This window comes from Callithrix jacchus, chromosome X (genome assembly GCF_049354715.1).
Source record: "Callithrix jacchus isolate 240 chromosome X, calJac240_pri, whole genome shotgun sequence".
In the NCBI taxonomy this organism is placed as follows: Eukaryota; Metazoa; Chordata; class Mammalia; order Primates; family Cebidae; genus Callithrix; species Callithrix jacchus.
The window spans coordinates 64,710,503-64,726,950 of record NC_133524.1 but is presented as its reverse complement, the minus strand read 5'-3'; the positions used below and the strand labels follow the sequence as shown (position 1 = coordinate 64,726,950).

Below are 16,448 nucleotides of genomic sequence, written 5' to 3'. Positions count from 1 at the left end.
GGAGAATTTTTCGGAGGAAATGAGATGAACCCAGTGAAGGCAGTCTGCACCCTGTGACTGTGTATGCCACTGGGCAGGTTCTGACTTTTTCTAAAATGGATCTCTAGCTAGAAATCACTCTGAAAGACTGCTTATGGAGGTAAGCTGTGAAAAGTATAGTTTTCCATCTTGGGCAAGTGATCTCAAGTCAAAGGTGGAGGGTCAAGCTGGTAGGTTTCAGAATCCTAAGATAATAATAAGTTCTACCTCACAAGGTTGTGATTTTTCAGATGAGTATATCTGTAAGGTGCTTAAAACAGAATAAATTATGTAAGCCAATCAATGATTTTTTACTATTGCTAGTTACTGAGCCCCACTTTCTCCACTTCATGCCCTTTATCCCAAGCAGGTGAACTTTCTGAAAAAGTGAACTGATGAAACATACAGAGTTTTCACAAGGACTGAAATGTAACAGAAGACAGAATTGGAGTTAGAAGACTACCCAGACACCAGTCTAGTACAATGGTAGAGCCCCAAGAGTTCTATAAGTTTTTTCAAGAGTTCCTGAGAGGAGGCAAAGTGGGCTTGAACTTGTGGCTCCAAACACCCCACCTCCTTTCAAACAAGAACAGAGGCACTTTATTCTGTACCTATGTTTGGGACTTGGTGTCAAATTTTGTTTAGAGAAAAGAATCCATTTCCATAAAAGGAGTTCAATGGCCTTGGATCTTGTCTATCCTCTCCTTTCCCCTCCGAACAAATCCTTAAAGACTGTTCATACTGAAGGGCAAAAGTTAAATCATGTTGAATGTCACACAGCTAGAAAATGGTAGACCAGGAGCTAAAACCACTTTCAGGATGGTGCTACTCTTTATATTTCATCAAGTTGAAAAGCATCTTACTGGAGAGAAGGATCAGTGGTGGAATATGCAGATGGGTTAAGAAGAACTAGGATAGGGATGAGAAGCAGGGAGCAGAGCCAATCCTTGGCAGGTATGGAGTGAGGGATTAGCAGGGAATGCAACCAAGTGGGATTAATAAGTGCATGTCAAATTCTCCCAGGCACGAAGCCTGCTTGATTCTTTACCCCAAGTCTCCATTCTCTTGTCAGTCCCAATTCTGGGTCAGAGAAATTGCCTGGGGAAAGAATATCAAATTTTATCTTTCAAAGTTTATGTTGGACTATTTAGTCTAATGGTAAGTTCGTGGAGGAGTAAACGTAATTAATGATAGAATGATATGCAATGCTACACATCCTTGCCAAAGCATAGGATCCAGCAGAAACCATCTCCAAGTTTCCTCTCTCTGACTACTGAGTCAGAGGACAGGGTCTCACTGTCCAGATGCCATACCGAGTGAAGGACAAAAGATTTTATCAAAAATCTGCTCACACGGAATTGCAGGGCCTGGAAATGCTTTTGAATACCAGGCTTTTCCACTAAAAAAAGTAACTACATGAATTTAGAGCCTACATGCTTTTACAATTACATTTAAACTGACATTAAAAACAAATGTGAAACGGTCCAAGCTGAACAGGTCAGCATGACCTGGAAAGCAAACGAGAGAAAAAAAAAAAAGAAAGAAAGAAAAAAAAAGAAAATAGGTCCAATGTTAACAGCATTAATTCCAACAGTCTGTTGTAAATAAGAAAATACGACTGGTGTATTAATGGCTTTATTAAGGGGAAATTTCACTAGCAGAAATATGCAACATTCAAACATAGAAAGCAGTTAAAAATAAACCTTATTAGCCTTTCAATCCACATTAGGGAACTTCTTGTTGGTCTGGAGATTAAAATTCTGCCCTGCGGGAAGGGAAACTCCCCTCCTGAAGTCCTTCCTTGGCTTTTCTCCAGAATGTTGCTGAGTCAGGGGAAAGAGAAAGGAGACAGATAGTGTGAGAGATGTGTGTGTGTGTGTGTGTGTGTGTGTGTGTGTGTGTGTGTGTGTGTGTGTTTCGACAGACTGGAGAAGAAGGTGGGAAAGATAGGCTTCGGGGCAAGTCAGAGAGAGTGCTTCTGACTCTCTTATGTGTCTGTTCTTGGCCTTACAGACTCCACTTCTCCACCAGAAAGAAACTGATTTCCATACGGAAGCTACAGAGCAGAGAGAGAACAAACTATTCCAAATTCCAAGTGACTCTTCTTTGACATCAATACAATGTTTAAGTCTGGCTTGGGAGAAGAATGAGGCCTCACAACTGATGAAGAGAAACATGTGATGTGAGAGAGCAACTGGGGAGTGTGGCTACAGTAAGGCTAGATGTAATAGGGAAAGTTTGATCATTTTCTTCCACCCTCTCTTCAGTAGGAAACAGGAGAAGTAGGCAATGGTTTTGATTTTGCCTCCTTCTTCCTTATGAAAGCTTCAAGTATGTGTGAGCTTCTGAAAACAGAGTCACCTTGGCTTTAGGAATAAAAATTGTCTGATTCTAGTCTCCCGGTGTGTTTGAAAAGAGGGGTTGGTTGGCTTCTTCTCCAGGAGAAGCAGAGATCTGGTCCTTGTTTACTGAACTTCTGTTGGTCAGCTACTACCTTCAGCTCAGTAATGGGGCCTGAGGCTAAGATCTAGGTCCTTAGCAGGGGTCCTGAAGACTGAACCTAAGGGGGAAATATGAATTGCCTAATAAATAAAGATGGCCACAGGAACCTCAGACAGACACAGGTGCTTCTTGTCCAAGGTGACACCTTGAGTCCCATCAGCAAAGTTTCTTCCTGGCAGCACACTGTAAAAAGCAAGCGATTGAGCCAGAACTTCACTGCATCTGCCTGAGTCAGTGCCTGGCCACCATCATATATGATCAAGAACAATCAAGAAGCACTTCGCCAATGCCAAGGCACATTACAGGGAACAATAATCATGATACTCATAACTATGTAAATGGACTGCTATTACTTCTACAGCTTGTCCTCACAACATCCCTGTGAGGTAGGAAAACACTATTGGTCTCATCGGAAGGAGTCAGCAACTGAGAGAGTAGCCCCCAACCCCAATGTCAAAGTCTGTGTTGAAAAGCAAAAACCTAAGCTTGTAAGACTCAAACTCCAGATTTCTCCCGAGTATCCGCTAGAGCCCTCTAGAGCCCTCAGTTTGAACGAGGCAAGTCAGCCTTTCTTCAGGGTCTGGTCGTTTTGAGATGCTTGCGATTGCCAAGCTGGAATCTTTCTAATATGAAAGAGAGACATTGTTGAATGTAGCAGGCTAAATATGGGCTTGTATCTAGCAGGTGCCATAACCAGATGCCTGAGTCAGGTCCTCTAACATAGGAAGCAGCATGTAAAGTAGCGGAGGTAGGTGGTTGCCATTTTGTACTGAGGATTTTTTTTTTTCTATCTACTTGTACGACAGAGGTGAGATGGGGAAATGGAAAATTATTTACTTGTAGTTTTTTTTTCTTCTTTCCCGTTTTAATGACAAATATACTATATACTTATATATATATATATATATGCGTGTATGTGTGCATCTCTCTGAACACAGTGAATAAGAATTGTGGGGGGGGGGAATGGGGAGTGTGGGAAGATACAGGGGAAGAGAAAAGAGGTAGAATTTAAGTTACAGTCACTCAGAGGCCAAGAAAGACTCCTTATTGGAGTCTGCTGAATTTCTTGCAGTAGTCAAACAATTACTTAATACTGCAAGCATTATTACTCAGACTGGAGATGAGAATGCTTTGAAATTCAGGTCTGTGTGTCTAACAGCTCAATAATCAAAGCTTCTATGCCTCATTTTCCATGCTGAGGAGAGTCATCAGTCTCTTTCGGTTTCATTGTGGCCAGCATGACACTTCACTGCACAAGCTTGGGCTGGTGACTTTTCATCTTGGTCAAGATGCAGATTTTCTTCTTAGTTCCAAATGCCAGTCCAAGTTTTCTGCAAGTGCTTGGTGCTTACATGTTTTTAACTGAAGACTGCTAGACAGCTGAAATGTCCCTAAACAATCAAGTTTTACTTCAGCCACAAGGGCAATGGTTCCATGGGGTATTAAGCAGGAGAAAATACGATATTTCTAAGCTATGGTTTGATCTAAAAAGTATCGCAAGAATGAACTGGACTGAGAAGAATGGACCTGATTCCAAAAAGGATGATGCAGGGTAGCAATGCCATTTCTCGTTTACTTTCTAGATATTTGTTGTCATAGAAATATTAATAACAGATGAGCTGAAAGCTCTACCAGTTTCTGGGTTGCTGTGTTTTTTCCCTTAGTTCTACTTCTTAATAATGTGATCCCAAAAGATATGCAAAAGTCTCTAAAAAGCAGCTTGCTCAGGTAAGTTGTCTATGTATATGTTCAATATAAAAAGAAAATATTTTACACTTTTGTGATCTTAAGGAACACATCCCACAGTCTGCAATGACAAGCAACACTCTTCTTAAATAATAAATGATAAAATGTTTTTAAACAAACAGCCAGGTTATTAGCAAAAATGAAGCTTTTTTTGTGAATTTTTATATTTGGGAAATACTTGCCTTTGTATATATGGCTTATTGTGTGCTGTGTACTCTTAGATTTCTGCCTACTACCTTCGGAAAACATTGTGTATGACATCCTTTTGCTCTTTCAAGAGCAACTGAGGGATTTTGGAGCACTCACAGCAAAAGTAAACAGCAGTAAAAATCTTTCTATTGCTATTACACTTTAAAAACTCAAGAATTTAAGTAGAAATTTTACAAGGAGGTACTCATTCAAGAATCAGATATGTGGTATCATTAATTTTTATGATTAGAAAAAAATTACTTCTCTCTAACCATAGTTCTCTAAGAGCAAATGCTCAGAGAAAGAGTACAACATATATATGCTACCCTAGATAATTTGGTTTGGAGGAATTAAGAGATGGAATCTCTTGTTTCTCCATATGCAGATTCCCTTAAGAACCACAGTTAGAGAGACATAAAGGTTTTCCCCTCCAAAGTGTCACTAAATATGTATGTAATCAACTTAAGGATGACGATTTAGGTCATGGAGAACAAATTTCAAGGGTTGTTTCAAGGGTAATTTAGAGACCAAAGAACAAAGAAACAAGAACCGAAAGCCACACTGTAACAGCAGAGAGAGAGAACAGGCCCCAGTGGTGCCTGGGAACACAAACAAAGACCATTTCTCATCCAAAACGAAGGGCTGAAGGGTATGGTAAAATTTATTATGTGCCTACTGTGTACCAGTTTCTCTACATACTTACAACAATGTTGTAAAAAATACTTTATTATTCCCACAGTGTGGTTGGAGAAACTGAGGCTCGGAGATATTTAATGATTTGCCCAAGGTCATCAAGATAGTAAGTAATAGAACCAAGACTAGAAACAAGGCCTCTCTGTATCTGAGTCTTTCATACTATTTTCACTATACCACAGGACCTCTTTAAACAAAAATCAATTAAACAAGAAAATCCCCAGAGTTTCAAAACGCTGAGTCACATGTTGCACATGTTGATGCCAAAATTTATAGGGTGATTCTGCTCCTTGGTGCATGCCTCAGTTACGGAGATCAGTCAGAGCACTCAGGTATCAGAGGATTTTGTGTGGAAAGCAACACTTCTCAGAACTGAGACTTACCACTTGCATCACCAACCTGATGGTCTTTAGAACTCTAGCCTAGAGAGTCAAAGGCGAATGGAAGAAATCCCAGTAACTGAGTTCCACATTGTAAATTCTTTATGACACTCTGCTGTCTGCTGAACAGAATGCAGAGGGGGCTCAATCATTGGGTGGTTTCTACAAATCTATGATTTCTCAGACTCCTACTTTAGCAATGAGGGTATGTTGTAGCACCGTGATGGGGTTCTGAGTAAATGTCAAAATGATGGTCAGATGGTGTATATAAAAGGACTGCTAAATTCTACAGCAGAATGTCTAGATATTCAAAATGTGAAAAGATCATTCTGCATGATGCTAGAAGTCACTATATTTCACGGAAATAACTTCTTTATCACAATCCTTAGGTGAGAAATATGTATCTGCAACCATTAGATAACTTGGGCAATAACCATGCTTTGGCCTAGGACACTTTTGCATCCTATCCCTTGTGTATGGCAACAATGTTATAGACCCAACATGATTTACTTTTGCGGCTTTAGTAGCTAATGGTGCATAATCTTGAGATGTGGTAATGATGGTCTGCTTTTGATTATTAATGCATTATTGACTGACTCTTAATGACATACACATCTGCAAAATGATGAACTGGGCTTGGGGTAGTGTTTTTACATGTACCCAAGTTTTCCCAAAAGTGTATTCTGGAGAACAGTGGTTTTGTAGGATAACAGGTGTTATGTGAATAAATCAGGTTCTGCGGTTGAATCAGCTTTGGGAATCCTGAGTTACAATGCTCCTCAGGTTACTTTATTGTAATATTCACCAAGACCTGCAATATGCTGATAAGGATTATAAATCTTCCTGAGTAGGACCATAATATGCAAGTTTCCCTCACTTATTCATGGAACATGTATGAAACTAGTTTTTTCAGAGCACATACCAGTAAAACCTAGCCTAGAAAAAAGGAAGCTGGCTTTTGGTATGAGGGTAGGCCTCTTATACAAGCCAGTTGTCTTGGTCGAAACCAGTATTTCTTCACATATGTAGTCAGCACTTGCTAGTAACAACCCAAATGGAGGTAACTGGCCCCAGAAACAAATCCTAGGTGTTTAGCAAAATTTTATGCTAGAAATTTCTCTCTACTTGGCTTTTCTAAAATTGTCTTGATTCCTAAAATTTAGGCCCTCATCAACAAAATGTTCATGCTGCTGCCAGTTTTCTCCTAAAAAAAACATGTAAATAAACAAAATAATATGTAATAATGCCTGTCCTATGCTCATAAATCTTCAACTGCTTGAAGTCTAAACTACCTAGTATTATAATCAAGTTTGCTTTCAATGTGGTTTCAGCTTGCCTTTCCCATTTCCCGAGCTCTGGCCATGTTAAACCAATTGCTGTTCCTCAAACCATCCATGCATTTTGTTCATGTCTCTGTGCCTTTATTCAAAGTGTACCCTTTGCCTTGGATGTCTTTTTTCTTCCATTTCATTGAACTTCTTCTCAGTGGTTTCTTATTTTCCTTTATAGCTAAAGTATATTCCTCATCACTACCTTTCTCCCCTTGCCTAAATTTTTGAGGGAAGGAATAATATCTTATTCAGTCTGCTTCCCCCAAATGCTTAGCGGAGTGTCTGGCACATAGTTGGTACTCAATAAATATTTGCTAAATGAATGAATAGATGAGTAAATGAATGAAAAGATGAAAGCATGAGCTTCTTGGCTGGCTGGAAAGATGGCTGAATAGGTACATGGATGAATAAATGCTGTATAGAGCCATGCAATGAATAGTAATTCAGCAGTAAAATCACTTCGTTGCATTCAGGACATGAGATCCAGAGAGAGCAATGCTGAGATGCTCTTGAACTTGGGGAATGATGAGACAGTTGGCATCAGGGCGGTCTTCAACAATGGAAACTGCAAGGATGTTCATAGCATCCATAACAACATCAAAACATGGCCATAGGCTCCTTGAGGCATCCTTTCAACTAGATAATTCATAGAGGTTGTCAAAACCTGTAGATATGTTAAGTTTTTATTCTCAGATGCAGAATTCAGTCTCCTAGTAGGAAAAAGACTTCTGAAATATGCTAGACGAATCTGTGAAGAACATGCTGAACACCTCAGGTTCTCACATGGTCTAGGACTCCATGTTCCTTCTCTTCTTCCAGGGTTTGGCTGCTACCTGAAATTTCTGAAAGGCCTATCTTCCATGGTCCAGGAGAGGAAGGAATCAATAGCGGCCAACACCATTTACTAAAAGCTGAGAACTCAAGAGTTGCAGAACAGAAATAAATCATGTTTGAAGAGGAATAGGAGGAAAAGTGGGTAGGAGGAAAGGGTTATGGGAGAAGATGGCAGGAAGGACATTTCTTTCTCATTCCATCTTGGAAACAAGGAGTGTACCCTTGAAACGTGCAGAGAAAAATGAGAGATGGCTTTACATTTATCCTAACTATGGACTGTGAGAAAGCCACAGCAAATTCCCTGGAGGGAAGGTCCTTATTTGCACACTTTTTGTAAGTGTTTTCTGAAATGAAAAGTAGTCAAGGGATTTTAATTCTTTAAGCAATTAACAATATGTGGTTTTCAAATGCAGCCCAGAATGTGTCTACAAAGAAAGGCTTATCTTTGTTGTGGATGAACAGCTGAGAGCCTGAAGGTAGTAAACCATTCTGAGACTCCAACCACCCTCAAGATCCTTTCAGAAACAGCAACTACTAGAAAAAAAGCAAGGAACAGGTAGGTAAGCCTGGAAGCATGAAAGAATTAAAGCTGTATCTATTAAGTACCTTTGAGCTGAAGAGATTCCATCACCAAACGGTGAATGAAACACTACAGAGAAAGCCGGATTAGACATCTTGAGGTCTGAAGACCAAGCAACCATCAGCTGAAGAGTGCCAGCTTCTTTATACAGAGATGGCCCTTCTGCCCTCCACTCCCTCAATAATCTATCTGTCTAGTCTACTTTTAGACAGATACCTTAAGTAGGTACGAATGGAGGTAGATACAATTATGATGTAGGAAAGCACTCAAATCTCACTATACTTCTGGGAACAGGGGACAATCTAAGAAAAAGCTGAAAAACAATCCTTTCTGTGTGGTGTTTTACATAGAATCACAAAATGTTAGCACCAGAAAGGTCCTCAGTGAAACTCACAATTCCAGTTCTATGATGGGAAAACCAAGCATCAGAGAAGAGAAGGAACTTGCTCAAGGCCACATTCCTAGTTGCCATTTTGGAATATACTATATAATTTTGATTTGAGTGATGGGAATCAGAAGATAAAACTATATGAATTCTTCTTCCAGGTAATCAGTATGTCTATGCTAAATCTAAATCTCATGAAAATGGAAGTCTACTCCTTAAGGAATAGACAGGGCCACTTTGTATTCACACTTTCTTTTCCATTGTTTGAGTAAGGGTGTGCTTTGCACTGGATGTGTAAGTTAACAAAAAATTTGAGAGGGTGTTGTGGCAGTAGGGTAGGGAATGTGAAGATAAGTTCATTCAGCAAAATGATAAGATTTGTTCTTCAAGCAATGATTTAAGAAGGTAAACAATTGGGTTTTTACTGGCATATTTGAACATAGCATATGATTCACTCAATTACTAAAATTAGCTTCTGAATAGATTTCTGGTGGTGCTTTCTGTTTCAGGTGATCAAGAGTGTTTTCTTGCAATTCTCTGGTGTTACATATTATATGGCATACCAAGTTACTTAGGGTAAAAGCCATCAGGAAGTGCTGTGTTACAGCCTTTCCAGCTAAATTACTAGTGAACTCAATGTCATATTAAGCCCCCACATTTGTCTAGCACTTTTCTGTTTATCAAGGATGTTCACATTTATCATGTCATCTGATTATCATTATAACTCTGTGAGGATGGTATCTCTAAATCACACATGAGGAAATTGAGGCCCACAGGGGCACACAGTAAGTAAAGGGGCTGAACCTTTAAACTAGATCTGCCTGACTATAAAGGCAAGGCCATTTACACAACATCAAGAATCCTTGTATTTTGCAAACATTTCCTGAAGTTTGCCAGCCTGAAGCTCTAATTCCTAGCATGGTGCCTTGTACGTGAAAGACACTCAGTAAATATCATGGGCATGCAACTGAAATGAAGGCCAGTCACAGCACTTCTCAGTTTGTCTTCATTGCGTTCACCAAGCCCACTCAAATTTGCGTACTCTACCAATAAATAAATTTGAAAATGTACTGAACCATTCTCACGAATAAATTAATTTACAAACCTGTGTCTGACTGCTATGTAGTATAGTGAAATTATCTGTTACATACAGGCTCCTTTTAGAAGCGGTTCACTGTAATCATGTTACAGGCTGCTTTCTAATGGAGAATGTTGGCTGAGACATGCAATTAATGTTAAGATTTGCATCCAAATGTTATGAGGACTTTTGTTACCATTAGAATTTAGCTGCATCAAAGTGGACTTGCAATTCATATTGCCAGATGGCAAGCCAAGAGGTTCCCTATCTGAGAGTCCCCATCTCTTATACTATACATAATTCGCAGAAAGCTACATAATCGACAGTTGAATGCAGTTGAACCCTCAACATGGGGCTGCAACATTCATATAGAGAACATTTCCTCTTGTAAATCACTTTGTCACCCTTCCTGCCTTTCCCTCTGTACTCCCTGATCCCAGTCCTACTTCTTCACTGTGGACCTCAATTGTTGGATTTCTTTGGGGTACACCAAGCAAAACAAAACAAGGTTGAGCTTTCTCAGATATCTGAGTCTCATTTGATGTGGATGCCTGGAAAGCCACTCATAGAACATCTACCTGTGATGTCTGGGAGTACTAGATGCTACTTGAGATGCTTCTTTTGAAATTGTCTCTCATTTAGCCTGGGTAAATTCATTTGAGGTACTCTGTTCTGTTTAAATAATACTACTGCCCGTGAGGATGGGGAGGATATAGTTTTCTACATGAAGATCCACAAATGGCCCTGCTCCAGGATAAGAGAACTAGCTGTTGTCTATAAATGTTCACATAGGCAAATAAGGTATTGAATACCTCACAGAAAGCCAGATATAGACAACTGGGCTAAATTAGCCTGAAAAGGAGAGAGGAGAGGGTTGGATTCTGGGCACTTGGGTTTTCCAGGCTAATAGTGAATAATCAGGGTTGGGGCTACAGTTGCAGGCACTCACAAACAAGCTTGCTTTTTTTTCTAATTCCATTTCCAAATTGGAGTAGATTAATGATCTTGTTATTCTCATGAAATATGCATCTTTTTGGAAGCAGCAGGTGGCAGCGAGGACCCTGGCACTGGGCAGATGTAAACATGAAGAGATGGGGAATTTGGAGAGAGAAAATATAAGTGTTAATCAACTGATGTCAAACCTTTCTGGAGCAGTGACAATTCTCATAGTAGATAGGCTCAGGGGATAGAGTGTTATGATAGACGAATGCCCTTGAAAGAGCTGTATCTTCCATCATGTTACTGTGACACTGAAAAAAATGCTTTTGAAATGATCAATAGATTTTCAAAGAAAAGAAAATGATTAAAACATCTGTTCATCTTTGGGAGATTTAGGATAGGAAATTGGCTCTGTTTGGCAGCCTAGTCTCAGGCTCCAAAGAGAAGCAGCTTCTCATTCCAGGTGGCTGGCCCTACAACATAGGCACAAGTTAGCTGAAATATTCTCTGGTGTTTAGGGTTAGCCTGTGCCTGGGTCATCCTGCACCTGTGACTGGTCTGGATTTCTGAATTCTCTTAACCTAGCTACCACTGAACAACATCAGTCAGGTACCATTAAGTTCCCTGGGGACCCTGCCCAGTCACATGCATCCTCACTCACCCTCTGTTGGCTCCTGATCCCTGCTTCACACCTCCTGCTCTAATGCTGAGCCCCAGAATGGTGAGTGGCATAGTTAAGGATAAAAAAAGGCACCAGCTGGCTGATGGCCACATTGGCTATGAAAGGGTCAGCCTGTGTCTAGAGCATGGCTGGTCCCCTTGGAAGCATCAAAGAAGAAAATCTCATTTAAAAAGAGACTAGAAAATGAGGGAAGAAAGGGGGAAGAGGAGGAGAAGAGAAAGTATCTTACCTCCCAGAGTCATCCCTGCTTCATAACATTTTCGAAGACGACAAGATGGACAATTTTTCCTTCGGAATTTATCAATGGTGCAATCATTTCTGCTGGCACACAGGTACTTCTGTTTCCCTGGGAGAAGAAATACAAGGGTGGACAGACCTGTTAATGAGTTTCCAGAGTCTCTTTCTTTGGGTATCTGTAGAACAGAACATATATGGAGTTATATCCTACCACATAAAAAAGTGGAGAGAGTATGGTCCCAAACAATTTGATCATAAAGAATCTAACCATTAAAACAGTTTGTTTTGGCACTACATTGTTGGATATTCACAAGTGTTTTTTTTTTCAGGGATGAACAATTCAGATCCTGATGATATTATCTCCATTATAGGACCACTCACTGGTTTTTAAAATAAGATGCTCTACTTTTACCAAAAGCCAGAAATGCCCATGAGAAAATGATCCATTGTGGAACTTGTCACCCCTTTAGCATGGCATAGAAAAGATTTGAACTCAGTCAGTGTTTCTTCCTATTGACACCTGTAATTATGCATAGAGTTCCACTCATGCTAATAAGAGGCTTATTTTTCATAATAGTATAGGAAAACTTCGATAAAAGATAACTCCATGGGATTTCTAACTGTTTTTAGATTGCTAGTGATCATACCCCCAGTCTTGCAGGTTACAAAAATCAGAGATAAAGCCCACTCTGTGTAGTGAATCACAGCAAGTAAAAGGAAGTTCTATGAAGTCAACAGAGTAACAAAGATCACTGTCACGCACACCTGGAGTTGTCACAGATACACAGAATTGTGCACACACACATGCTAGAGATCCTCAGGATTACAGCTGCTCAAAACTCTGAAAGCCTACTCAAAAACATATTTTGCTCAATACTTTGCTCCTTTATCCTAGCACAATCCTGGCACACAGCAGGCTCTCAATAAATGTGGATTGACTGACTAAACATATAAGTAGTAGCAGAGAAATGATGAATAGACACACAAAGTCACCAGCAGGAATAGGCAAAGGTACATCCTTGGCTACTCTGAAATATGCAGAACTTCTCATGCTTACAAACCCTGCTCCAGCCTGAGCTTCTGCATCCCCTCACTCCACTTTCTTTCTCTATGTTCCTGGTATTTTTCTCAAATTTACTGCTGTGCTTTGATTTACTGAATAGACTGGGATTTTAGGGAAGTTTCTTTAGGCAGAGGAAGAATGCTTGTGGTGGGAAAAAGAAACAGAAACTAAAGAGTGATTGACTCTTGAGAGCAGAAAAAAAAAACCCTAACTAAAAACATAAATTTAAGTATACATCAGCTTTTCTCTCCCTTTACTAAGCCTAAAACGTGCAGATTAGGTACAGAAATACAGCTATTACTGTAGGCTATTTTATGTAGTAGATTCAGTAGCATCTAGGTCAGCAAAGAAATTCTCTTACTTAAAGTATTACTTGGAAGAACATAAAATTAGCTTTATTGTAGTAAAGGATTATTTTTTCTTTCCTCCTTTTTAATGTTTTATTTCCTTGTTTTTTCCCTTTAACTTTCCATTATTCTTTCCTTCCTTTCTCACTTTATTAAAGGATTCCAAAATCCTGGGCTTGAAGAAACTGTTAAATATCACAACAGTACAACTCTCACTCCAAGGAGGAATTCCAGGGAAGTGACTTACCTGAAGAAGCACACTGAATCAGAGGCTCCCAATGGAAGAAAACTACCATTTATTGGGTGCCTACTATAAACCAGGCTTCTGTTAGAGGTTTTTAACATAGGAAAAAACTAAGGCCTCTAGGCCGGTGTTCTTTCTACCATACCATAGGATTTTATTTGCATAAATAGAACACATAATTTGCTAACAGCCTTTTTTTTCTGCTGTAAACTGAGGACTGAGATATGTGCACAGAAGGGATGGTGCTACAAGTGATGTTCACCCTTTGGGTGTTAGTTCCTCAAAAACAGGTCCTGTATTCAATTCTAGTGGTTCAGTTCCAATGCTGTAGCTGTTCTAGAACTGGTATACTCCCACAGTATTGGTAGTGCTGCAATCCTCAAGACTAGCTTGTTACACTGATTACTGAAATAACCTTAGGTTAGAAAGTGCATGATTTCATTGAGAAATCTCTTCTTCCCTAGGAAAATACTAGTTCCTGGGCCCCAGTTTGCCAAGAAATGGTTGCACAGCCAATGGAATATGGCTCCCAAAATAGTTCTAGATTGCATTTCTGAAAGGGAATCTCTCTGTGAATGAGACAGTTTATATTGGAAAAGTGTGGATTTTTTTTTTTTTCAATTTGGAACTCAGGTAATTTCCTTAGCATCTTTCAATTCAGACCTTTTTTCTGGGTGCCTCTTGATCTAAAACATGGCAACCTAAAACATATATATTCTTTACAGTATACTCAGGAGTAAGTGCAAAGCCCAGTACAACAAAAGCCATGACATATTAATTTAACATTTATTGATAATCTATTATATGCTAGGCCCTGCACTGGGTATTAAGGTTACAGAAGAAAATCTCCACTGAACAAGAATATACAAGTCCTAGAGGAGAGAAAGAGCAGTGGCCTGGAAGCCCCAACATCTGAATCCTTGTTCAGCTTTATCACCAACTCACTATATGACTTTGTACAAGTCCTTTTGCCTCTCTGGACTCCACTGATTACATGAAATAGATTGGACTGGAAAGTCATTAAAATCTTTCCCAACTCTAAGAATCTTGAATGACATCTGGATTTCTTCTGTAATATATTTGCAGCGTTTTTTTTTTTTTTTATGTAGAGGACTTAAGTATTACTGGTAAACAAGAAACTATCCAAAATAATAGTCTCTTGTCCATTTATTCGATCTTTTTAGGACAGTAACTTAGTGCAACATTGCCTCTTACATCTAGAATCATGTAGTCTCTTGTCTTTGTTTTCAAAACCTCTCCAAAAACTCAAGGTGGTTAATATCACCTTAGGCACTAATGTTGCCAATCACATGCAATGTAGGCATAAACATTTCATGTATGTGTGAGTGCACAGGTGTGTGTTTGTATGTGTGTGTACACACCCACACACTGGATTTTGGAATTATCTGTGCATATGTGGGTGAACACATAAAGCATAAAACACACAAAAACATACAAATAGGTACACATGACACGTGTTCCTTCAAAGCAGAATGATGAATTTAATGTTTGAAATGATGCTTAATAGTTACAGAAGTGGTTGAGAATTCCAAAGATGGATATGAAAGGAGTCTTTTTTCTGTAAGTTCTAAAAATAAGACCTTATTCATCTGTACAATTTGATTTAGAGGCAAAGATAGGGAATAGAACAGGTAACTTCTCAAGACTACTTGCAAGTCACTTGTATCTGAATTATCACTTCCCCAAATAATGGGAGAGCCAAGGTAAAAATCACTGGATTGCTATTATTTCTTTTCTGTTTATTCAGTTTCTCCAAATATATGGATGAGGCTATCAGAGTTGTTAACAATAATAATAATCACTTTCCTTCGATTAGTTTACAAAATTCAATAATAATCTGCAGGGCTGGGCACAGTGCCTCACTCCTATAATCCCAGCAGTTTGGGAGGCAAAGGAAGAAAGATTGCTTGAGCACAGGAGTTTGAGACCAGCCTGGGCAATATAGTGAGATACTGTCTCTACAAAAACAACAAAAAGTTGGCTGGGCCTGGGGGTGTGCACCTGTTGTCTCAACTACTCAGGAGGCTGAGATGCTAGAATCCTTTGTGCCTGGGAGATTGTTGCTGAAGTAAGCTGTGATTGTGGTACTGTAATCCAGCCTGGCTGACAGAGTGAGACTCTGTCTCAAAATTATAATCATAATCATAATTTGTGCAAACTAAGTGTAGGAGGGATTATCATATACCTTATTCTATGATGAAGAAAATGAGGCTCATTAATATGAAATTGGCTAGGACTTCCAGCATTATGTTGAATAGAAGTGGTTAGAGTGTGCATCCTTATCTCATTCACGGTCATTATCTTAGTTGTGGGCTTATTTGATATGGCCTTTTTGTGTTGAGTGACATTCTTTCTAATACCCAATTTCTTGAAAGATTTTATCATAAAATGATATTGAATTTTGTCAAATTATTTTTCTGCATCTATTGAGATAATCATATAGTTTTTGTCTTTCATTCTGTTAATATGGCCAATCATATTTATTGATTTGCATATGTTGAATCATCCTTGCATTCCAGAAACAATCCTAGTCTTTTTGAGGAATTTTGCATTTATGTTTATCAGGGATATTGTTCTGACTGGCATCATATTCTTGGTTTGCTGCAAATCACAGTTCATAAGGTTAAGGATCCCAGATTGGTTGGAAGGAATTTTAAAGACTTTTTGCTTGTATCACATCCATTCCTAAATACAAGGCTGAAATTCTCTCTGTAGCATCCCTGCAAACTCTTTGCCCCCATCTTTTCTTGAATGCACCCCATTTTATCTCTGGCCTGTGTTACAAGTCCCTTCCTTCCAGGAAACCCACTGTTTCCTTTTAGCTCTAACCCATTGGGCCTAATTACAAACACAGAATCTTAGGGCTGTAAAGAATCTTTTTTTTTTTTTTTTTTTTTGAGACATAGTTTTGCTCTTGTGACCCAGGCTGGAGTGCAATGGCGCGATCTTGGCTCACCACAACCTCTGCCTCCTGGGTTCAGGCAATTCTCCTGCCTCAGCCTCCCGAGTAGCTAGGATTACAGGCACGTGCCACCTTGCCCAGCTAATTTTTTATATTTTTAGTAGAGACGGGGTCTCACTATGTTGACCAAGATGGTCTCGAGCTCTTGACCTCGTGATCCACCCGCCTCGGCCTCCCAAAGTGCTGGGATTACAGGCGTGAGCCACCACGCCGGGCC

At 39.4% G+C, this 16,448-nt stretch overlaps 1 protein-coding gene across 1 annotated transcript in view; it reads right to left on the bottom strand.

The window, feature by feature from the left end:
- AR (androgen receptor) overlaps positions 1–16,448 on the bottom strand; it is a 166,512-nt gene that overhangs the window by 26,808 nt on the left and 123,256 nt on the right. Inside the window, exon 3 of the mRNA XM_002762952.6 lies at positions 11,587–11,703. Coding sequence (XP_002762998.1) covers positions 11,587–11,703 — 117 coding nt within the window. The remainder of the gene's footprint in view (positions 1–11,586; positions 11,704–16,448) is intronic.